The sequence below is a fragment of the Trachemys scripta genome, chromosome 13, assembly GCF_013100865.1.
Source record: "Trachemys scripta elegans isolate TJP31775 chromosome 13, CAS_Tse_1.0, whole genome shotgun sequence".
In the NCBI taxonomy this organism is placed as follows: Eukaryota; Metazoa; Chordata; order Testudines; family Emydidae; genus Trachemys; species Trachemys scripta.
In genome coordinates, this window is record NC_048310.1 from 2,585,787 (window position 1) to 2,610,825 (window position 25,039).

At 46.2% G+C, this 25,039-nt stretch overlaps 1 protein-coding gene across 1 annotated transcript in view; it reads right to left on the bottom strand.

Annotated features, from left to right (window-relative positions):
• ZFHX3 (zinc finger homeobox 3) overlaps positions 1-25,039 on the bottom strand; it is a 279,590-nt gene that overhangs the window by 175,490 nt on the left and 79,061 nt on the right. The window contains exons 2-3 of the mRNA XM_034788358.1: positions 8,750-11,493; positions 4,060-4,556 (exon numbers count right to left, since the gene is read on the bottom strand). Coding sequence (XP_034644249.1) covers positions 4,060-4,556; positions 8,750-11,447 — 3,195 coding nt within the window. The 5' untranslated portion in view covers positions 11,448-11,493. The remainder of the gene's footprint in view (positions 1-4,059; positions 4,557-8,749; positions 11,494-25,039) is intronic.

The following is a 25,039-nucleotide window of genomic DNA, read 5'->3' on the forward strand; positions in this document are numbered from 1 at the left end:
TCAGGAATCATAATACTCAAAAACCAGTGGGAGAACACTGGTCATTCTATGACAGACCTGCGGGTGGCTATTTTACAACAGAAAAACTTCAAAAATGGACTCCAACGAGAGACTGCTGAGCTGGAATTGATATGCAAACTAGATACAGTCAACTCAGGATTGAATAAGGACTGGGAATGGCTGAGCCATTACAAACATTGAATCTGTCTCCCCTTGTAAGTATTCTCACACTTCTTATCAAACTGTCTGTACTGGGCTAGCTTGATTATCACTTCAAAAGTCTTTTTTTTTTTTTTCTCTTAATTAATTGGCCTCTCAGAGTTGGTAAGACAACTCCCACCTGTTTATGCTCTCTGTATGTGTGTATATATATCTCCTCAATATATGTTCCATTCTATATGCATCCGAAGAAGTGGGCTGTAGTCCACGAAAGCTTATGCTCTAATAAATTTGTTAGTCTCTAAGGTGCCACAAGTACTCCTGTTCTTCTTTTTGCAGATACAGACTAATACGGCTGCTACTCTGAAACAGGTTAAAAAGTTTCTCTGTCTGCATACTGTCTCAAGATCAGAAATACTCCATAAATCTCAAAGCACTGAAGGAAAAGGAGTATTATCGCTCCCATGTTACAGAGAAAGGAAGGGATCTGCCCCAGCTAACAGAGCAAGTCAGTGGCTGACCCTAGAATGGATCCCCGTCTCTCAGCTCCCAGCCCCATGCATTTCAGCTAGACCACACTGCCTCAACTAGAATTGAAATATTTCATATCCTATTCATCTCCTGAACCAGCATATCCACCTCATTCCACTTAGAGCTGAAACAAATATTTACGATACTAGTGGCACTTTCTGGGTTATTTGTCTGGCAGTATGAAAATATACTGACAGAGGACATGAGAGCACAAGCAGTGGTGAGAGACAGACGCTATATTCCTTCGGGCTCCCAGGATTTCAGCACAAGTCCTAGTTTGACAACTTAGAGGGGGGGAAAGGAGAGTGGGGGAAGGTTGTCAGATCTCTCTGTGTTTATCAGTGAGAGAAACTCCAACACAAAACACCCCACCAAAGAATCCTCCCCCTTATAAGAGGGAACTGGGCTTAAGACATCCTGAAATACTGGGACCTTGGAAAGAGATTGTGTTAAAATTTCAAGCAGTCTCTCACTCCACCCTCACCAGAAAGCACCGGACACATGGCAGGGGAGGACTCACAGGCTCGTCATGCTGCTGACTAACGAGGTCTCAGGATCACACTTTCCAGCTCCGCCACTTGCTGCTGAAGAAGTGGCTCTTGGGCAACCCAAGTGGCCAATAACATGATTTAAAAGGAAAGCGGCAAAGAGGCAGAGTAAGGAGGATTGTGCGCGGTAAGCTTTGTGCGCTCTCTCACCCAGGGAGCATCTGGAGAGGATTTTCTCCAGCAGACAGAGAAGAACTCGATTACATCCAGTTAACTGTGCTCTAAACTGATTATGCATGTGCCAGGCTAATGGATTACATTAGCAAGAGGAAAAATAACATCCAATCAATCTCAATTTACTGCAGACCACACCAAGGGCTGAGAGAAGAGAAGAGAAACTGGTCCATGAACTGCCCCCACTCCTCCCATCAGCTATCAAAGCTCCATGGCACTAAAACCACACTAAAGAATGGAAACTCTGAGCTGAGGACCTCAGTGAACAACTCTGTCTATCTACAGCCAAGTTCTTCCATGAAAACGAGCACCGAATCCATCAATGCGCTGGGCTACTCCTCTCTGGGAATCTCTCCTTTCATTGAACAGCACAATGGTAACTAAGTAAAGGAGCTACATGACTTATACGATTTACAATGAAAGTGGTTGGGGTACCAACGCAATGAATTCCATACAAGCATTTCAGGGAATGTGTGGCTACACTAGCAGACATTTATACCTATGCTAGACCAGTAGGTGCCCGGGTTCAGTATTTTGATACCAAGGTAGTTCCTGCTCTCTCTTGCTTGAATGTTTCACTGCAACTCTCACTTCAAAGACAAACGAGATTTTAAAATCGTGACTAAGTGCTCAGGGCTGAATCTACCGAGTGTCCTTGAGAATGAATTCCTTCGCCTGTCTGGGAAAGGCCTTTCACAAGCCTCCAATATATTGTTTTAGAAAAGCGTTCCCCGCACCATCTCTTCATTTATCATTTTCCTGTTTCGGCAGGAAACAGGGAGGGAAGGAGAAAGCCAGTGCCCGCAATCTGCTTTCTCACCAGGGAGCACAACAGAGCCAGAGGGTTTGAACCAAGAAATTTTGCAGCCTGTCACCATTGTCTTGTCCTCACACAAGAACAACAAAAATCAAATCTAAAGACTATTACAAGTTGAAATCATGATGCTTGGTACATGAGTTTTAATTCTGAAGACAGACCACTTTATTTAGATGTCCTCTCCTAGCCTCTCAGAGATCTCTCCTGTTCCCACATTCACCCCAAATTCCCTCTCATACATATCCCAGCTTCTTTGACTTTACTAAAATAGGATACTTGAAAGCAGAGAAATAGGAGTGAACTTAGTCATCTTCAGAGCCGAGCTATGCCATGCCATGCCACGGATAACAGCAATGTTCAGAGGAGCCCCGGTCACATCCGCTGGGCCTGGAGCTCCAGGAGCTTCCTCAGGGCATGCCCTGTTCATACTAGCTGAGTCTCCAGTTGTTCTAGCCTAGGCTAAACTATTCACCCCTCCTATCACTTTCCCCTCTCCCCCTGAAATTCCTGGAGTAATCCATTTCCTGGAACAACTCCCTATGTTAAAAACCGCACATTTCCTCCTTAGTCTGGGGGGACTGACACAGGGAGAGATGCAAAGTTTTGAACTCACCTGAAACAGCACGAAGGCATGGCAGGTTTAGAAAATGAAAGAAATAGGGTACAAAATGAGACCGCCTAGTCTAATCCAAAATTATAGACCCCTTTAGGGCTATAGGGAGAGGAGAGGAAAGGAGAAAAGACAGACAGAGAATATAAAATTGAGCAAAATGAGAAGACAGCAAGGTACAGAGCATGTGTAAGTGAGTAGAAGGTATGCGAAGTGAGGCTGCTTAGATTTATGGCGATTTGTACCTGATTGTTCATACTAAAGCCATTATGGGATGATTAGAGAAAAAGGTGAAGCTTTAAGTCCAGTGAAAATCAATAAAAACGTCTGGAGCAATTCTGCTGCGCGAGTGAAAGGACTATTTACTGTATCTGGAGCTTCTCTTGGGTTACAGCCTACAGGGTTTGGGTGGGGGGAGGGGGGAAATGAGGCAGGAGAGGAAAAGATGGTTACAGAAGGGACAGAAAATTGGAGGCAAGAGGAAAAAAAGACAAAAACCAAGATAGCAGTCATGCAGCAACATGTAACGTGGAAGGTTAGTGGTAATGAAAGGCTGTGACATATCGTCCTAGGGAAGCTGTCAGTTTGACCAGGCCTTCAGTCAACTACATGTATAAAATTTGTTCTCGCTCCTTTCCAGCAGGCTCAAGCAGTGGTCCAAGAACACATCCTTAGCACTCCTATATACACCGCGCAAAAGAAACAGGGCACTGGCAGCTTCTTTGACACTCCCCACACGCATTTTCCATTCTAGCACAAGCACACTGCCTGGAGTTCCTGCTTGGATGGGAGTAGCTTTTTGAAAGTTGTTTGCAAGGATGAGCAACCTGACATAAGGCAAACCCTAGCTAGCAGAATCCCTTCCGAGATTAGCAGTGAGAAAGCATTTGTTGGGATGCGATTTTCAGACAGGACTGATGATTTTGGATGTGCAATGTCACACACCTTAAAGGGATCTAATTTTCAGAGGATAGGTGCTCAACCTCTCAAGTTGGGCACCCAACAGTCACTATCACTTTTGAAAAGCTTGGCCTAAGGCTTTCGGAGCCCAGAAGAGTTGCTAGCAAAGTGCAAGCCGACAAGGTGTGTGATCCCAGTGAGCCTGGGGCCAAGCCCCGTGGAGGTACTAGACTGAATGGGTTTAAAATCCCACTCTCACCGTAGTTCAGATTTGACAGTCGGGTCCCCCACAAGGAAGATAAAGAGCTATCAAGCCTCACCTTGTACAGCTTCAGGCTGGCCTCATGCCTGGAGTTAACTGTGTGCAGACGCAGTTTCTCCAGACTGTTGGTGTAGTAGTCACAGGCATTACATTTCAGATGCACGGGGTTCCCGATGGCCACACATTTCAGCCTCCACTCGTTGGCCTTGCCACCCTCCTTGATGTGCGCTACTAGTTGGTACTTCTGCACGTGCTTATCAGTTTTGCAGTGGAGCTGGAAGTTTGCCTTGAGTTGTGTGTTGTAGCGGCACAACTTGCATTGGTATGAGTCCCCCATCACTGCCTTCCACTCATCCTCAGGTAGGGTGCGCTCCACATTCATGTGCAGCCCCAGCATGTCCAGGTTGTCTGTAGTGAACTTGTTGCACACAGCACACTGGAAGAGCTTCAGTGATGGGTCATTTGTTTGTGTGAAGCTCTCACCCAGGTTCATTAGCTCCTCGGACACCAGCTGCCCGCCCCCCAGCCGCATGTCCAGGGGGATCTCTCCACCCACTGCACAAAGGAGAGAGAAAAATACAAGTCAGAAAAGCTGGATCCTGTACCTCCCATGACAGGAGCAGAGCAGAACATTCACTCCCCCAGCATGCCCCATAATATGCCCACCAGGTCGTGGGTCAGAAGCAAAACACAACAGGACTTCTCACCTCTTGCCCAAGCCTCTGCCCTGCTGGTATCCCGGGCCAGGCACAAAAGTGCCAGCTGCCTGGGTCTACAGCCATTGGGCCCGGAGCACAACAGTCCCTTGTTGCCCAGCCCAGTACCTGCTGGCCCTTGGGCCAGGAGCACAGCAGGTCCTCGCCAGCCAGAGAGAAAATAAATGCAAGTCCCAACAGATTTTAGGAGGGGAAAGTCTCCACTGTGCTGCTCTGTGAAAAACTGTCTGACACTCTCCCACTTGCGGGCTCTATCACCTATGTGGTCACCTCTCAGAAATCGGACAGTTCTCTTCAGGCAGGCAAGGACACAGGGAAGAGACAAGAAAGGTCACCCATGGGACATCCAAACCCAGCCCCTGCTGAATAAGAGACTCTCTGGCCATGATGCACAGCAGCACAAGCAGTGTGATTAGGAAGTTATGCTGCAGCAGCACCAAAAGTAATTCATTTCTGCAACTAGCAAGAGCCGACAGCTGCAGCTCCCTAAAAGTACCAGGCTCTTAGCAGGAAGCCTCAGCACTTGTCTGGAACAAAAATTCAGAATGGTAGATACGCTCACGGAAAGTCCTGGCCGGGGGGGGGGGGGGGGGGGGGAGGATCTTATGGCCAAAGAAAGGATGACGGCTAATAACGGGAAGTACAAGTATGCGTATGTGTGTCAGAGAAAAAGTCAGCAGGACGCATGCTCTCTCTCTCTCTCGCTCTGTCATATCCCCGCTCTTCAAATTATCACTGACCCAGCTAAACCAAGAGCTGACCTCCATTCACTTATAGTAAATGGATACAGCGAGCTCTTCTTTAGATCGTCAGAAAGGCGTGAGGATGTGGAAGGAGGGAAGACTCCTCTCCGTTACCTGGGATCTCATGCCGAAGCAAATAGCCCAACCACCAGCCTCCATGGGGGAGCTCTGCTCCTCTTTCTTCCCCCCACATTTCAGCTAGTTTGGGTTTGCTTTTTTCCCCCCTCTTCAACAACTAAGCCTGACTGCGTGCCAGCTCAGTTTAAGGGGTTATTTTTAAGTCTGATTAGCCTTCAAGTCTAAAGCTAATCAAAAAAGGGAGATTTTACTTGTTTTCCTTTCTAGGCTATCAGTCACTTGCGGAGGAACAGCCAGCATCGGGAGCGGTCTCAATTTGCTGAGCAGGCGTGCAACCTGTGCAGAATCCAGAAATCTGCACAAACCTTTTCTAAGACAAGTGCTCCTGGATGGTGGAGGCTAGTTTTCAATGCACTGCGTGTGCTGCCTCTCTTCCCTGCGGAGATGCATGGCCATAATGATAGTTACGTCTCTAGTCAGGGAAGAGCCATGAAGCCTTTTGTTCCGTCTGCTTGCAAGGCACAGGCAACTGGAGCAGGCGTCCCATGCCCAGTAGCACACACAACGCTCACAGACAGGAGACAAGGCTAATGAGGGAAAAGTCCAGCTTGCTGGCACATGCACTCCTTTCGACATGCCAAGGCATGCATGGATTAGGGGCCTTTCCTCTATCTAGGTACGTTTTTCATCCCCACCATTGTACTGTCTGATCCTCTACTCCCTCTCCTGCCAGGGCAGTATTATGCACCCAAGGGCACTTGCTAGTGCACAAGCCACTCATTTTTAGTGTCCCAAACAACTAGGCTTCCTCTGCTTCCCCTGGGAGACTTTTCCACAGCCTACCTACCCCGTCAGGCCATTTTTCCTGACATGCAACCTAGCCTCTCTCTTCTGAGCTAGTTCATCCCAATCACATTCCACAATGAGGAATGCTGAACGGAAATGGAATCCCCAGAATAGCCAGTGTTCTACTCAAACCTACAAGCCACAGGCAGGTCTGGGATTCAATGGAAAAAAAGGGGCAAAGTACCTCCTACCTGCCAAAACAATGACTATGAATATGTTTATAAGCAGCAAATAAAAAAGAAGGGACAGATGACTAAGGAAGTGAGGAGGAAGGGGCTTAAAAGGCATCCATGCAGAACAAAGCCACTCTAATAGGATAAATCTTTTACTTTGGGTCTAACAGCTAGAATTGTCCAGTGCTTATTGGCAAGGGCAGGGACTCTGCCCCGCAACTCCTAGCTCAAGATTTGTAGCCATGATTCCTAATGCCATAAAGTGCACAAGTCACAAATCACTTCCCAAACGAGCTTAGACTCATTCAAGATGCTCGTAATTCAGCTGGAGTCACTCAAGAGTAGGACACCAGCTAGGTTACTCCCACTTCCTCTCAGACACACTTCCCTAGAGCTTAAGGTAGGCAGGGCTGGGGACTTTGATGGGGGTATGCCTCAGGAAACCCTAAACATGTTGACTCCCCATAATGTTAATAATGTCAACAAGCTACATTATAAATGTTTCTATATAGTTTCTACTGGCAACCTGGAACGATTAAAAAAAGTCACAGCAAAGACAAAACCATTGCCACCTTCCACAAGGACACAAGCTGGGACAACAGATACGTGGAAGAAAATTGTAATTACTTTTTGTTTGTAGTGCCTTCCATTCCTCAGTTTTCCTTTTCTTTTCCTTTTTGATGTTCTGTGTTCTCTCCTCTCTCAAATAATCAGATGTTTTGAAAATTTAAGATCATCAAGCTCCTCTGTGCGGCAATAAGCTACATTGCTACAGGGGTATAGGGAAAAGATGCTGGCGTCTTGGGAACCCAAAACGTAGTGCCTTAGGAGTAACGGTCTTAGACCAAGCTAGCCTGTCCAATCTCAATGGATGAAGAAGATTACAAATGACGGAGTTCAGTAAAAAGGAGGTCAGGTCAGAGGAATGTAGGATAAAGTAGGTGCTCTCCTTGTATATGTAACTTCTGAAAGCAGTGTCAAATAATTGTGGTTATAGTGAACTGGGGTGCAGAGAAAGGGTCATTTCAGCTGGTAAATGCTACAGACCCTTGCCAGAGCTGAACTGGTAGAGTTCTATTATGCTTCACTGTTTCATATTGGATTGGCAATAGGAAGCTCAAATACACATGGATAGATGCATATTGTGTGCACTATAGCAAGGGTTCCTGTAGGTGAAGATACAGTTGTGTCCTTTAACTGACTATAACAGCATATCAGACTTTCAAGAAGAGATTTAGCCCATCATTCCAAATTCTAACTTTATTCTTAGATAGTAAATTCCTTGGTGCAAGGACTGTGCCTTTACTGACAACTGTGATGCCAACATGCATGCGTATATGTATAATAAAGTCTTGTTTTCAGGTAATAAAGTACCGTTAATATGCCTGTTCAGAGAACATGCTGTGTGGATGACAAACCCTCTTCAAAATAAACAGATCACCTCCCTTCCCTACACAAGCCAACCTTTGTCCGACCCTTCCTAGCCTAACAACTCTCGGTGCTCAAGCTTTGAGTTCAGATCTCAAACCAGCATCCATTGCAACCATCTCTACTCGCTCCCTTCACCAAGCAAATATCACCCACTCTACAAGCATCTATCACGACTGTCAATCACGTTTATCCTGACCTACCAATTGTCAATATATTTCACTTCTCCAGATCCAGACCCCCATAACCAACATCTACTCTCTCTAATACAATGCAACTTCCAAGCATCAGACCTCCCCCTTTCTCATTAAATCCCCCTTCAATAGTATGCTTCACCCTCTCCAAACTAAGGAGGGAGTATAAGGTGCCTTTGCTGCGGGTACTGGAGAACCCTTAACAATCCAATCAGCGATGTTCACCCATTGCATCCTCTCTCAGTGGCTTCAGTGTTTCCCTATTCAATTCATCCACAGAGTTTCCTGAAGTTCACAAGAAATACATAGGAACACAAGAGGGTGCCAAGATTTTCTGAAGATAAGAAAAAGTTAGGGTGAGAATGGAGAAGGGTCTGTATCCCTTTCATGGTTCACCAAACTATGTATGTATTGCGTGGAAGGCTATAGATATTTCAGAATAGGATTGGAGAAAAAAGATTGGGATGGACAGCACCTCATCTACCCACAGAGCCTAATGGCAAAAAGAAAATCCCTCTCCCCCCACACAGACATGACAGCAGCAAAAACAGGAAAACACTTCAACCTCACCTAGAGATGGAGCCATAGTTGCCATAGGATTGGTGGGATCGAGTTGGTATCCACCCATCATGAACTGGGCATCGGATGAAGTGCTGTCCATCTTCAGGTTGGGTAGATTCATGTTTTGTGCCAGGTAGTACTGGTACAGCTCAGCCTCAGCTGGGGAGGGCAGGCTGCCAAGGCCCATATGCCGGTTGTGTTGGATTTGGGTCATATTCTGCTGAAGCAGCATCATATTGTGCATATGCTTCTCACTGGTCATATGAATGCGAAGGTTCCTTGCTACATTGGTTTCGTAGTCACACACCTCACACCGCCAGGTGGGTTTGGTTTTTGGTTTGGTGGGTGAGGGGGCCCCACAGGTGCTACCAATGTTTGCTGCCGCAGCTGCTGCCGCTGCCGCAGCTGCTGCCGCTGCCCCAGCAGCGTGACTGAAGACTTGCTCTCCCCCTCCATTCTGCAGGTTTTGCATGTTGTTGAGATGCTTGTCGGACTGCATATGAATACTGAGGTTGCCTTTGGTAGTAGTGGAGTAGTTACAGACCTCACAGCGAAAAGGCTTGTAACCACAAGTGTAGCTCTCACCCCGTGCCAACCGGGGGTGTGGCTGCCCACTCTTGCAGTACACACATGAGCCACCTGGCTCGGGGTGCTTCTCCTTCATGTGTGCCTCAAGTGTCTGCTGGTATTTGTAGTGCCAATTGCACTTGGGACACTTGAGTGTCTTACACGAGTTGCGAGAATGCATCATGGTCATGTGGCCGCCTAGTGATCGTGAGGAGCCCAGGACGGTGTCACACTTTGGGCACTCCACGCCACTCCCCGAGGGGCACTCCCCACCCCCAAGCTCACAGAGGGAACCAGCATGCTGGTGATGGGAGATGTAGCTCCCATCCTCACCCTCTGCACTCTCATTTGGTTCTGGTGCTGTGGCATTGTCTTTATTGGCACTTTCATCGATGAAGTCCAACCTCCTGCTGCCCTCTGCCACACTGGCTCCACCGCCCTCATTGTTAAAGCTTAAACGACTCCTCCTGTTTGCACCATCAAAGACAAAGGAAGAAGCAGAATTAGAACTAGAAGAAGCTGTGCTCCTTGACAGGGTCTGGAGCACGTTAGGCATTAAGGGAGAGTTAGAAATGCTTTGGTTTGAGAGAGCAGGGTCCTTTTTGCTGCTGCTACCTGCCACAGCCCCAGACTCTTCATGGGGCCTATCTTCCAATTCATCCTCCAACTCGCTTGGAAACAGTCCTTTGCAACCCTCATCGTCGTCGTCTTCCTCCTCCTCCTCCTCTTCCTCCTCCTCCTCCACATCCTCCTCTTCTTCATCCTCCACCTCCTCAGCTGGCTCTGCCTTTTCCGAGAGGCTATCCTGGTCACCCATTTCTTGCTTCTCACTATCTGCTGCCCCAGAGTCTTTTCCCTCTGAGGATTTGGTAGGACTGGAAGCCAGCGGGCCCAGGGGGACTGAGGTAATTGGGGTTTTCAGAGCCGAGCTGGTCAGCCCACCAAGGTTCAAGAGGGCACCAGGCGCCAAGATGCCTGATGGTGGCTGCTCTGCTCCACTGGCAGTGCCAGTCTGGAGAGCCTCTTCCCCTTCCATTCGAATCCCACTGAATTTACCGTAAAAGCTGTGTCCAGGGCCTATGAGGTTAGCTGCGGAAACTAAAGGGTGTTGAAAGTTTTTATTTTTTGGTTCCAGAAAACTTACAAGGGGTTCCTTGTCTTTGCCTATCCCTTGGATGATAGCGGAGATGTTCTTATTGCTAAGAATTTTCCGCTCCTCCTCACTCAGAGTCATTCGATGGTCATGCACTGCATGGGTCACAAATGAGCGGACATACCCAAAGGAGAGCTTGCACAAGAAACACATCAGTATGGGCTTCCTCTTCCCATAGAGCACAAAGCCATCAAATTTGGACAGGTCCACATTGTTGGGAACATCTTTGGATACACAGGAGCTTTTGGCAGAACCGTCGCTGTTCAGGTAATCCTTGTTGCTTTTGTGTCGCACATCAAAAACGCGGAAGCTGTGCAAGACGGGGCTGATGCCCGTCAGGGCTGAGGTATTCGGGAAGGACTGGTCTGAGCCCTCAAACCATTTCCCGAAGGATGAGGCTATGTGGAAAGTATTAATGATCTGTGGGTACACGGGTGCAGCAGAGGAGGGTTCTCCTTGTTTGCCCCCAGCGTTGGGTAGAGAGTTCATAACGAACGAAGGGAGAGCCCCACTGCCACAGGCTCCCCCACTTTGGATCAACTGGTTGACGCTTTCAACAATATACGCGGAGCCATCTGGCTGGTAGACTATTTCTCCAGCAAGGTTCTCCACGTCACTCTCCTCGTCCCCCTCCTCACTGGTATCGCTCCCACTTTCCTCCCTCAGTGGAAGAGGTGGGCGGGCACTGGGGCAATGGTGCTCCATATAGGTCTGTAAACTGGCGAAGGAGGCCAAGCATTCGTTGCAGCTGACCTCTTTGCTAGTGGACTCAGTGTTGGGGCCAGCTGAGTTGGTGCTGTCTGGAATGCGCTCATTAAAGGGGACCCTCAGGCTGTCTAGGGCCCCGTGGTTTTCGGTTGTGGACTGCTCCATGCTACTGGGTTTGTCAGGGAGGTGGGTGCTGTTGAGTTCAGTCCATTGCTGGTGCTGAGGGATGCCACACCCATTGTCCTTCCCAGAGATGACAGGCGAGTCACAGCCTTCCATGGTAAGGCCTGCATGGAGCTTTCATTGCACCCACTACGGCTTGGACCTAAAGGCAAAGAGAGAGTGGGGAGACAGAAAGAAAGAGAAAGGCGAATAAGTTAGAGAAGGCACACACCGCGTTTCCACACAGCAGTCACTATAATGCACACAGTCCATTTAATCCTAGAGCATCCAAAGCCCTGGAGGGGAGATAGCGCCCCACTAATAAGCTTCTGAAATGCAAGACCTAACCCAAGGTAATGAGGATAATGCAAAGGAACTGAAGCCAGGGAGAACAACCATGCTGGGGGCTGAAAGAGCACTAAAACCAGTTCCTCACTGGAGGAAGAAAAGGTGGCCTTGCCCCTCTTTTGCTACTCAGTGATGGAGGTAGAAAAAGTAAGAGCTGGACTGAGGCACTGGGCGTGGCCGGGGTGCAGTGACCCTGTCAAAGACTAGTAACTGCACTGTATCCCTAAGCAGCTTAGGCTCTTTTTAAAAATGATGCAATTTAAGCCGATTTTAAACTAGAAAAGCCTTTGAGTGGAAACAGAATTAAGAAGCTACAATGAAATAATGTAAGTAACAGCTGCAACATTAAACCTCTATGGAGAACGTGCTACAGAGGCCCTCCCACTCTCCTTACTACCATGGGAATTAATACACTTTCCTAGCACACACGTACAGAGCAAGTGACTCCTGAACTTGGATCCTACCATTTCAAGACACCTTCTTCTGTTAAAAGTCCTGGTAATAGAGAGAACATTGCTGTACCCTTCACACATCATCTTTGCCACGGACCACCAAGACCTGGACCAACTCCCAAGGTCCTCAAACTCACAGGACACTATCTGGATATCTAAACAGTTAAATGCAGCCAAGCATATGACAGAGTGGAGGGGAGGGATAGCTCAGTGGTTTGAGCATTGGCCTGCTAAATCCAGGGTTGTGAGTTCAAACCTTGAGGGGGCCACTTAGGGATCTGGGGCAAAAATCAGTACTTGGTCCTGCTAGTGAAGGCAGGGGGCTGGGCTGGATGACCTTTCAAGGTCCCTTCCAGTTCTAGGAGATAGGTATATCTGCATATATTATATAAAGAGAGTGGATATGAAATTATTTAAGAATGTAGAAATTGCCAAACCAGATCAAATCCAGGGCCCATTTCAGCCAGTATCCTGTGTCAGGAGCCAGTATCAGAGGCTTCAGAGGAGGCAAGAAACTCCATCGTGCACAACCTGCTCATGGGTGAAGTTTCTTTCCAACCCATCTCTATTAATGGTTGGCTATGCCCTGAAGCATGAGAGTTTACACCTCTCCCATTTTTTTCTACTGTCTAATATAACTAGACGTCCTCATCAGCTGTAAGTGTCTAATCCTTTCTGAATCCTATTAAGGCCTTGATCTCAGTGATATTCTGTGACAATGAGTTCTACAGGTTAATCGTGCATTATTTAAAACCATTATTTCCCTTTATTGCTTTAAACATATTACCTTCCAATTCCACTGGACATCCCCTTGTTCTTGCATTATAAGAAAAAGAAGAACAGAAAGACTAAATGACCTCTAGGCCATGCAAACAGTAAATGATGGGACAAAGAGCAATAGATGGAACTGAAAGATGGTACAGAACATCTTTTTCCCAGACAAATGGATTGATCTTTAAAAAACCCACCACACACACACTTATTTGATGAACGACAGGGCAGATGCAATACCTTTGGATTTCTGTTTTATACTTCTTTACAAAACGTATTCCACTCAGCTTGAACTGAACTGTGACATGAACTGAAAATCGGTTAAAAGAGCCAGCAGAAGGAAAAGTGGTGGCTGGTCCCAACTTTTCCCTCAAGTTCATTTCAACTGTCCTTTCCGAACCTGACAGAAGTCTAACTTCAACATGGCAAACCCAGCTATGGGCAACTCAGGTGTAAGTCTGTAAACAAAGAAAAGGACACACACATTGTATCTAAGGAGGAGAAGAGCCAAACGCTGCGCCTCGCACGAAGCACTGCAGCATTTCACAAGAGTTAGCTGTGCCAGCTCTGGGCAAGTCTTATGATCCCTTCACTCCACCGTGGCTCTGTTTGAAGCCATTCAGCATTACAGAGCACTGGGCGTACTGGAAGCGTATCTGCACATGCGTAACGAGTCCTAGGGTCATCCTACAACGCTCCTGCCCAGCCTTGTGTTCCACTTGCTCCAGGGTTCACTAGAGGTCCCCAGTTCTAGCTATACCCACCTCTCGTTCAAAAACATGGCTTTAACTATCATCCTTACGCCGATGACTTTCAGATTTACCTTGCTACTTCGGACAAGTCTCCTGTCCAAGCTAAAATCTCTTTCTGGCAGACATCCCTTTGTGGATGTCCAGCTAGCAACTCAATTCTACGTGGCCAAAACTACATGACCTGCCCGTCCCAACTCCTATCAGTCATCACCCCCACCATCCTCTTCATCACTCAGGCCCATAATCTCTACTTCTCTCTCTAGGCCCATACATTCAAGCTGTGTAAATTCTACCACTTTTTCCTGCTCAACAGCTCTAAGAGTCAGCTTTTCCCTCTAGCTATAAAACTCATCCAAGCCCACAGTATCTCATGTCTTTACTGTTACAACCATCTCTTTGCTGTTCTTAATAAATGCCATCAAATCTATTCAAAATGCTGCTGGAGAATTCATCTTCCTGGCTTGTTATTTCAGCCATGTTACCCTACCACACCCCTTTGCATCCTGGCACAGGCCCCAATCCCCATTATATCAAACAAAGCACTTAGCTGGACATTTAAGGTCCTTCATGGACTACCCCCCTTCTTACTTTTCATCTTATATGCTACTGAGCCATCAACCTCCATCCCTGGGCCAAAGCTGCCAGCCACAATTGCCAATCTGACAAATTTTCAAACAAGCATCTTGGTGCTCTCCCGCATGGTGCCACTTTTTCCTGGGAAACGCTCCCTGTAAAAATCCACAGTGGCAGTATGTTATCCTCTGACTTTCTTTGAAATTCACCTATGACAATATCTACAATCACCTGAAGATAGCAATGCAGCTGGTGTCCAGTGGCTGCTACATACAACATTAATCCTGTCTCACTATTACCTCACATTCCCACAATCTGCTGCATCCATTGGTTGTGTCTTGTCTGATAAGCCCTTAGGGGCAGAGTAAGCCTTTGATATGTATGTACACACAGGACCTAGCACAACAAGGCCCTGGTCCTGGATCAGAGCCGCTAGGCACAACCACAACGCAAACAGCCACCAACAACTAACAACGGACTGCCAATCAGCAGGAGCTTGCTGCAAATCATGACAAGCCGGTTTGGGTTATGTACTTAGAGGCATCGCCACACGGATGGAGGAGGCAGGAACTCCTTTCCGTAGAGCTCTGGTGCAACTGCAACGGACATACAGAAGTCATTGCTAAGCACCTCATTACCACAATGAGCACAGAAACCAGAGCTCAGAAACCTCATCTAGAAAATGCTTAAGCCAATGCAGGGATTGTTCCTGCAGTGCTACTGAACTGTCCAGGCTAGTTGTGAATGTCCCAAGTACGGAGTTTCCCTGGGAGATTATTTCAAACCCTAATACATCTTTGTCAGGAATCCGTGCGATATTCAGCTTAAGTTTTCTATTTCTTAATTTTATACTTTAGTCTTAATTATGTTTCTTTGAGTCAATCTAAGTAACGCATTTATACCTACATAATTTTTAAAATAACCTTTCCTCATAAATCATTTCTTACAGCTCCCTGACCATTTTGATTGCTATTTTCTGAACTCCCTCCAGTTAATCTGTAACTTTCTTCTTAGGAGGTGCCAAAAAAGCAAATAATACTCCAGGTTTGGTCACCCCACACCAGACCAGTCGAGAGGAATCATCATCTCACTGATCCATAGAGATGATGCTTTTGTACATACAAGCCAACATTGCACTTGCCTTTTTTGCAGCCCTGTTACTTTACAAACGCCAATAGAATTAGCTGTCCACCACCAACTCTAGGTATCTTTCAATACAACTAATCCGTAATGTTTTAATTATATGCTTTGAAAATGTAAAATTCTTTAACTGCTATCTATCATGATCAGAGTTTGTAAATTTACCTGACCCAAGGATTGAACCCAGTAGCTATGGTTAAAGACACCTGCGCTGCTACATTCTTCCAAAGCTGTATGCCCTGAAATTTAAAGGAATACTGTAAAAAACAAACAAACCACCCCTTTCAGTAATTGGGCCCTGTTGAGCATGTACTAGGTTTAATTGGAACACCATAAAATATATAACAAATGAAGTTTCCTTTTAATAAATTTTTAAATGTTACTTATGGGGGTTGGTGACATCGGAGAAAAAATATCAGCTACATGTGCAATTTGACAAATTTCACTGAGTGGAATGTTTTCCAAGAAGCGTCTGACTAGCTACAGAGCTAGCTGAATGCCACAAAAAGTGGTTCTTGAATAAATTACTTGACTATAACAAAGTTACTTCAGTAATGTATCACTTGGCAAATTTGTTATGCCTGCTCTTTCTTCCTGGCTTCACTCTTCACCCATATTTATTTTTCTTTCCTATAATGGATCATAGTGGATATTTTCCTGATTTGCCATCTATGCTATTTCTTCTTTCCCTTCTCTCTCTCCATGTTATTATATTTCCCTCTCCGTATATAGTTCTCTTCTTCCTTCAATACATTATCACTTCCTCCTCTCTCATTACATATACATATGTACACACATGCATGCACTCTACTTTCTTCTGCGTTATTCCCTCAATCTCTCCAGTCTACCCCATTCACACCAATCCCACAGGTAAAATTTACAATTTCTGTGACGCTATGTCCAGGACTAAATTTGCAAGTAGTAAACTGGCAAGAGCGCTGATAAGCCTCTCCAAGCGAGAAGCCAATTCTCTCACATCCCAACCTGCTGGGACTCTTCTCAGGGTGCTATTCCAGGACCCTATTTGGGAGTTCCATCTTTTTCTCTGCCTCTGGCTAGCAGTTTGATCACTTACGCTCCCCAAAGCTCTCTGGCTGGTGGAAAAAAGCGAGACTCTAAACTATCCTAAAGTCTCCCACCTGCTACAAAGGTACCTGGAAAGCCATTATCAATACGCTCTTGGGAATCAACTTCTTGGAAAAAGTAAGTCTGTAAAAGATTCATTCTGTTTGTAACCCTCAACATGCATACAAACAAGTGTTCATTCCCATTAACACAGTATTACTTTGTGAAACAAAAGTCAAAGTAATAGGGACAGAACTAAAATAAGAAAATGCAATTGGCTTCTCAAGAAATATTTAAAGCCAAGAAATAGGGCCACTCAAAATTCTAGACTATTTCTGGGAATGCATCTGATTGGCTGGAAGATGCCTGATTGACAGTTCGGGCCAAAAAGGTTAGCAGGGCCAATGGGGTGGGAGGGTTAACAGCCTGATTGTAAAATCAATGTCGTAAATGCTTGGTAAGTTACAGAAACATGCGGGAAGAGGAGGCCGCGATTGATAAAGGACTGCGGCTTTGATGCTGCACTGGGGACTTGTTTATTGACAGGCAAGCCAATCTCCTCTCCAAGCCAGGCCAGGACGAAGAAACCTGCAAGCATTTACCAATTAATTGGTGGGCTTTTCTGCCTCTGTGTTGCTCTAACAACCCTCCCCCACTCAGCCAGTTAACTGGCTCAGGAGATGCTGCTTTAAGCATCTCCTTGCTTTTTGACTTTGATTTTCTGAATCTCAGAAGGCTGCTAGTGAGAAACTCCTGAGCCAGAATGCCCTGAATGTACTATTTCCACTGGTCCCTGGACAGGTTTCTGTCCTCTCTGCTCTGTGACTGGGAGCTTTCTTGCCCATTCCTTTCAGCCCCAAGAAAGGACCCACTTTCCTGGGATGGGGCCAAAAAAGAAGAGGTACAGACAGCTGATCATTCCCATTCATATACGAACAGCAGATTTCAGCTCTTTCCAGGATTTGCATGTTTAAAGCAAACTAGAGTCTAATAGGGAGATCGTCACATTAGTTCAGTATTAGTGCCTGGGGTCTTCTTCTAAACCCAGACCTAACATCTCCCATCCCGACTGACCAGGAACAGGGGCAACAAGATGATGGAGGATTGCCTGAGCCCTCCTGCACAAGCATCTTTTGTACATTTCCTCATCCTCTTGCAATTCTCTGTGTCTCCTCTTCTTTGCTGTTTATCAGCCAGTCAATAAGGAAAGGTCGGTCTTACTTAAGGAGGTAGAAGTCAACTCGTCAAGTCGATCAGCACTCTGTCTGTAAACATGGGTTCCCATAAAATCAATGATCTTCAGTTAGAGAAAGAGAACAGTGTGAGAACCCAAAGACCACCTCTGCTTCCACACACTGCATAGTGAGCTGAAGGAAACACCTCTTGTTCAATCCCTCCTCTAGCCTCTTCTCCCACCTTTGTTACACAAACCCCACAACTATCCTTCAGGTGTTTGTCACTCTCAGCTCTGTCAGCCATAACCCTTTAGTGAAAAGAGTTCACAGGTGGTTAAAGTTTGGGAACTACTGGATTAGACTAAAGTGTCAAATCTCACGAACCCTCTCTTAAAAAAGAATATTTCTAGGGATTTTCTCTTTACCTGAGTATAAATTATAAAAGCAGTGATCTTGGAAATATAAAATTTGTTTTTATGACATGCTTATTACACACTATTTATTATTATTATTTATCATTACAGTATTATTACATTATGAAAACGGCAAAACTCTTCCAAGATCTCATTTTCGTAGCTTGTATCACCTTGAATAAGCCTGTTGTAAGACAAGGCTCCTATGTTTCATCAAGGAGGGTCAGATGTGAAACAGCAGGAAGGGATTTAAGAAGCCAACTCAAAGAGCCCCTCCTACACAAGCATTCAGGTCTTGAGCAGTCCAGGCAAACAACACGTGTTACAACAAAGCTTAAACTTGTTCTTCATAATAATTTTAAAAACAATACTAGCTGCCTATTTAATTTTAAAAACAGCAAAAAATATCCACCTCCCTTTCCATTTCTTATAAGGAGTCTTGAAGTTTAAGTCTCCTCAGTGTGATAGAGATACTTGCTTTGATCTGCTTAGCTCTTGGAAGCTCTGGGCTGCTGGCCCCATTCTGCCCGGGGACCCTAGGGACAGCTCTGTCCGCCACTAGGGGATTCCCTCCCCCCCAAGAACCCCCTGTAACATTTCCCAAACCCCAGTTTGGGAACCACTGGTCTAATCCTTCCCCAGTCCCTACATTTTCCCTTTTAAATCTCTGCATCTCAAGGCCTCCCAGAACACTGCCTGGGCATATTTGATGATTAGATGATGGGAAATTATGGGCCAGTATCTTCAGCCACAGGAACAGCCATGTCTTCTTACCAGGATTAAACAACATTCAGGTGTGTGAAGCAATAAATTACACTAAAAATATTCCTAATACTTTCACCAAGGGCCTCCACTAATCACAAGAGTTCCTTTTGCAGCCACTTGCCTGTCCAAAACATGAGTGAAGTCAATCCCAGCTTCTCCCTGGGTGATCTCCTACAGCATTCACTTCTCCCCCCAAAGAATCCCTGTTCCAATATTTCCAGTGCGAACAGCGGGTCTGAAGCCAACTTCCTTCACTGTGCTTCAGCAAACAGCTGACCTCTGGGAGCAGGCTCTGGTCTACAGCCGCCTACTTCCTTACCCCCTTAAAGAGCGGAGGCTGCTGCAGTCATGAAAGGCAGAGAGTGGAGAGTGGGAGAGGAGAGGGTTCCTGCTGTTGCCCAAGCTTCCCGAGAATTAAATATGAACAGCCGTGCTGTGTAATTTTAAATTGTTAATTAGCACAGGGTTAATTAGGCGGCCCTTTCACAAGAGGCTGTTTGGCAGTAAACCAAGACTGGAAGCGATGAGAAAGGAGGAAAACAAAAGGAGAGACAGTGAGAAACTGTTCCCTCTGCTAACGACCCACACATGGCACCCCAAAAAGGGGGAGCAACATCAGGTGAGAGACAGGCAGACGCTTGCCACTGCTGGCCATGACCCTGGCAGACACCTTGAGGTGCAGCCCTGCCCAGGACAGTGTTCTGGGGAGGAAAGAGCTCGACTAACAGAAGCCCTGCTCTTTCACGGTTTGCCCCAGCCACTGGCCAGCTGGCAGCAGGGCCCCACGTGACATTCATTGGGTTAGGTATGAGCCCTGGTTTCAGTGAGGTCAGGACTCCTGGCAAACATTTCTGTAGGCAGTAGCAGCTCGAGTGTTCCCCATTGTGGGAAGTTACGTAAGAAAGACTCAAACTTTGTAAATATGCACCTAGCCCTTCTGGCAATGGACACTGTACGAATCAATAGTGTGAGTGCATACTGCACCACCTCCTACATTAGTGTCCTGCCTTCAAACACCCAGTGGGCAGCTGGGCCTACAGTGCTGTGACCCCAACGTAGGGGGACTCTGGAACTGCACAGAAGCTTATCCCTGTCTCCTCTTTCCAACGCGGCTTGCTGAAGTGCATAATAAGGAGGATGGAGCAAGACAAGTGGTCTAGTGTATAGGTTAGTGGAGTAGCTCTTGCTGACACTGGAATTCATTTTTATGACATCTATTCAGCTGACTGATTCACAGATTCCAAGGCTAGAAGGGACCGTTGTGATCATCTCGTCTGACCTCCTGTGTATCACAGGCCAGAGACCTGCCCCGCAATAATTCCTGGAACAGATCTTTCACAAAAACATCCACTCTTGATTTTAAAATGGTCAGTGATGGAGAATCCACCATGCCCCTTGGTGAATTGTTCCAATGGCTCTCACCATTAAAAACTGACACTTTCTTTCCAGTCTGAATTTTTCTAGCTTCAACTTCAGTTACTAGAAGCTGGGGTTGGTAGGGAAGGGCAAGATCTCAGACAAGGCCCCCTCGTTATCAGGACTACTTAGGGATGATGTAGTCTACTCAGCACCTCCCAGACCCATCCTCCTTCCCCCATAACTGGCTCTTTTCCAGCCTCTTTTGCAGAGGCCAAAAGGGAACACTATTTTCTCATTTGTGTAAATATGCCAATCCCAAAGAACAAGAGGGGCCTCCTGAGGATGACCCAGAAGCAGCTCCTCCACAGAGCAATCTAACATTCATTTAGCCCCTAGGACTGGCTGTATTCATAGCTTGATTCTCCTGCTAATTGGAAATCTAGTGGGGAGAGAGACAGACAGACAGACAGGAGAGAAACCAATTATCATGGCCCCAGTAAATCTCAGGAGTGCAGGTGTGCAGATGCTGGAGCACTGACTCTTTCCGCACTCCCATGACAGATAGGGCAACTTCCAGCAATACCGCTGGGCGACCATGTTGTATTAAGTGTATTAATGGTTGTGATATCATTGTGGGCTACGGACTATGTGCATTCCACGGGGGGAAGGTTACCACAGCTCCTCCAGGAAGTGAAAACAAGCGGGGATGATCAAGGCAAATCACTCAGGTTATAACACCTCCAGAGAGGTACTACCTCCTATGGAGCCTCCGGTATTCTGGTTCAAATTGGATTCTCCAGAGACCAAGACAAAGAAAAGCCATTTGGATAAACATCTCAAGCTTAACTGTCTCGGAGCCTTTGTTCTCATTCTGGATCTAACATGGATGAACTTGTAACCATGGGGAAAAGCCAGTTGTGGGTTTTGACAGACTAATATCTATCAGAGCCCTAGGCTGGAACCAGGAGGTGACCTCAAGTAAGCTTTTTAGCATGCGTATAGGTTATTTTATTGTTTTAATATGTTTGCTCTGTATTGCTTTTACCTTTAGAATAAATGTGCTTGCTTAGAAAGAGCTGCGTGATAACACTGGTCACAGCCCTCAGAGAGAAAGCAAAATGCAGGCAGCAGTCTGGCTTGCTGGGATAGAAGTGTAGGCAGACCGCTGCGCAGCCTTAAAATCCCTTGTCAGGAGGGAGTGAGAGGTGGTCCTCTGCCCACAAGTAACAGCTGGGAGCTGGAAGCCTGCAAGTGGGTGCCCTCGAGGGAGGGGAAATACAGGTTTACGTTCACGCACCGCTCGGCACCACGTGTGCTTTGTTACAGGGATACCAAAACCCTGTACTGCCCATTAACAACACTGGCCTCATGTATCGGACAGTCCCAGATTTCCATGTTGGTTAACTGGATAAAGCTGGATGCTGTTGCATACCAGGTAAAGTAGGTGATGGGAAATATAGGTTTGGAAAATTATCAGCTTTTCAGAGTACCCAGAATACACAGCACAACCATCTATAATAGAGAGTGTGAAATCTGTTAATTATAGGGAGAGCTGGAAACAAACCCTATATTTAGGTTGCTTAATACTTACATTATAAAAAATTCTTGCAACTTTTTTTTTTTTTTGAGGTGCTCTAAACACCTCTACTGTTTGCAGCACACCTCTGAAGTTTGTGGAAGCATGTGGAAAGTCCTTAGGCCAGAGAAGTGCCTTTTCTTTGTCCCAGGAAATGCCGTTCACGTTTTGCTGAGGTGAATGGTTAAAAATTCCCAATTCCCCTTTGTCACTAGCAAACCTCTGGAAAGATGTGGCACCCTGCCAAAATAACAACCAAATAAATATTCTTCGATTGGGCCCCTGCTGCTGCTTGCTGCCGACACCCCACTGTAAACAGAGAGATGCTAGATAAGCTGCAGCAGGGAAGGAAGGGGAAGAGAGCCAGGCCAGACTCTTCCCAATTATCCCCTGAATCCAACACTCAGCCCCAGGAACCCATGCCCTAGTGGGACAACACCTTTCCCCTGCTGCCAATTCTGTAACCACTGTCTTGTAGCTCAAGTGGCAGAGGCCAGTAACACAGTATTGAAAGTTCACAATCTCTATGCTACTGAGGATGCATTATGCATGCCCATATTTTTTAAACCTTTTCTTTTTTAAAACATAAGAAATTATATACAGAAATGGCTATGTTCAAAACAGTTAGATTGGAAAGCCAAGAACTTGAAAATTAAGAAACTCCAGAATGTAGGTTGCCCGTGCAGGCTTAACTCAGCCCCTTTGAGCACACATCTGTAGTTATATGAATGCATTCCTGCCTTATTCAATGCACAGGACGGATGCACAAGGGGGTGGTTGTATGGACATGTCACTTTAGAACATTTATACAGCAGAACTTATTAAACAAATACATGGAAAACGACTTTCTAGAATAGAGAGCTCTTGGCTAAGTCCCAAAGCATCAGCTCAAAGGAATGGTGCAGCACAGAGCCAGAGTTTAAGGTAGGCAGCAGCATTCAGGGATGTCCTCCATGGTTCTTTGCTCTTTCAACTCCCAGCTTCACCAGAAGCATTTTTTCTTATACCCTAAACATGAGAGACAGAGGACAGCTCTTCGCTCCTCACTGAGGTGCCAGAGAGGCTGGCAGATATTCTTATTAAGAGAAATCTGAGGAGTTTGCAACGTGGAATAATAGAATAAAAATGGTGTTTATGAGTAAAAATCTAGGCATAGCAATGAAGTATGTGTGTAGCTTGCAGAGTGGTTCTTGATGAGGGTTTCCAGCAACATTTCAGAGGGTCAGTTCTCTGGGATTCTTATTATGTACTTCCTAATGAGAAAACAAAAACAGCATTTTTTAATCACTGCAGCCCAACATTTCAACAAGGAGCAACTAATTTCACAGGGCAAATTATTTTCCCCACACTCTTCTTGAGAGAAGGAAACAGATAAGTACCATAGGAAGTAACTTATCAAACAGTTAAAGGACCACAATGCCAATGCTACGTCCTATGTGTTTGTTAGCACGAGGTATTCCTGCCCAATTCTGGACAGCACCTACACGCACTACTAGCCTTTATTTACCCCTTTTCTGAGGTTTACATTAATTAACAAAGCAAACAGCAACAACAAAAACAAATCTCGGCCTATGCATTCTTCTTACATTTGGCTGCTCCTAGAGTTTCCCTGCAGAGACCACTGTCCAGACTGTGGTTCCAGCTGGCCAGAGACAGTCCCAGCTCTGTTATGGACAGGGGGAGTAGCAAGCCACACGAGCCCTGCTGAGCAAGTAGGAATCAAGCCAGCACTACCCTACAGGGTTCCAACACTCGCTGACAGGATGGGGGGACAGAAGAACCCTGCCATCCTGCTGCAGTGTTCCCTTTTTATGTCCCAGCCTGCTGTACTCCCTGACTGGGGAAGCTTCCCTGTGATTTACTGTTTAAGTGCTGGATACTTTCTGTTCTGCGGGGGTCCTGCCAACCAGTGCAGAAGGGCGCACGGCACTGGGAGAGAACTAGGGAAAAGATGGCCTGAGGAAAGGAGAGACTCGCACAGCAGGTATCTCCAAAGTGAGTCTGAAAAAAGCTTAAGTGAGGGCCCTTGCCACTGGCAGCTGGCTCTGGCACAGGGCTCCGGAACTGGCGCACTGACAATTCAAACAAGTGTTGCCCTGCACACACTCATTAATAGGGTAGAAAACACACATGCACAGACTCACATGTATAGGCACAGCAAGTTCCTCAGATCTTCATGGGATCATTAGCATAAACAGCTTTTCAAGCAGCAGGAAGCAAAGAAAATGCTGAACAAGAGAGGACTGGAAGCTGTAGGGCTCAACTACTTGGCATGGAAACAGGAGAGAGGACCCCTACCTGAAAAGGCAAACCCTGCACAGCATCTGGTCCCCCTGCATTGGGGAGTACACAGGGCCCTGCTTATACATAATATATATAGTGCCTTCCAGCAAAATGCATTTTACAAACCATATAAAAAGATCACCCACCTCTGGGGAGGAGCATAGCAGCTATTCTTCACAAGCCACACCACACAACTAGTTAGGAGAGAAGTAATAAATAATTTTAACTGCAATACTTGGCGTTTCTCTAGAGGGTTTCACCTGTAGATCTCAAAGGTAAGGCCCATCATCTCTTTTGTACAGATAAAGAAAACACCTACAGAGAAATTAAGTGACTCGTCCACGGTAACACAGCAAGTCGGTGGGAGCAGCAGGACAAAAATCCACATCTCCTCACTCAGCCTTTGAACCCTGCCTCCCAAGTGAAGAGCAGCTTGCCTGTACAAACTGCAGGGGGATTCGCAGACATTACACAACTACGCTTTGTCCACTCTAGGCTTTTTTGTGGAGTTTCTCATCTTCGCTACCACTGACTCGGCTTCATTGGTGCTAGTGCTAACACAGACAAGGCTTTAAGCAGTCAACAGCAGCTTTACCCTTTGCGGTGCAACCCTTGCAGCCGTACATAATAGGGTATAGAAACTGAAGTCTGCCTAGTATCTTGTCTACACCAGTACCACTGCTACCTCTGCTGAAACAACCAGTGGTAGCAATGTGGGTAGACATCCCTACATTCTAACTGCAATTAGGCCAAAACAGTGGGATTCACACACCTACTCTTATGACAAACGCGAGATCTTTAAAAACCAGCAAAGATAGCTCCTCCAACAGTAGTGCTTCCCCACTCCCTTTTGATACAGACAATACTGCCCCAGAGGCAAGAGGGACACTCAGTGAATCACTATCACCACTTCCTGCATCACCTGTTCCTTGAGTCTCCAATCCATTACTGCCTCCGCATTAGCCTGCTTATCTAGGGTTACCATATTTCAGCAAGAAAAAAAGAGGACGGGAGGAGCCCCGCCCTAGCCCCTCCCC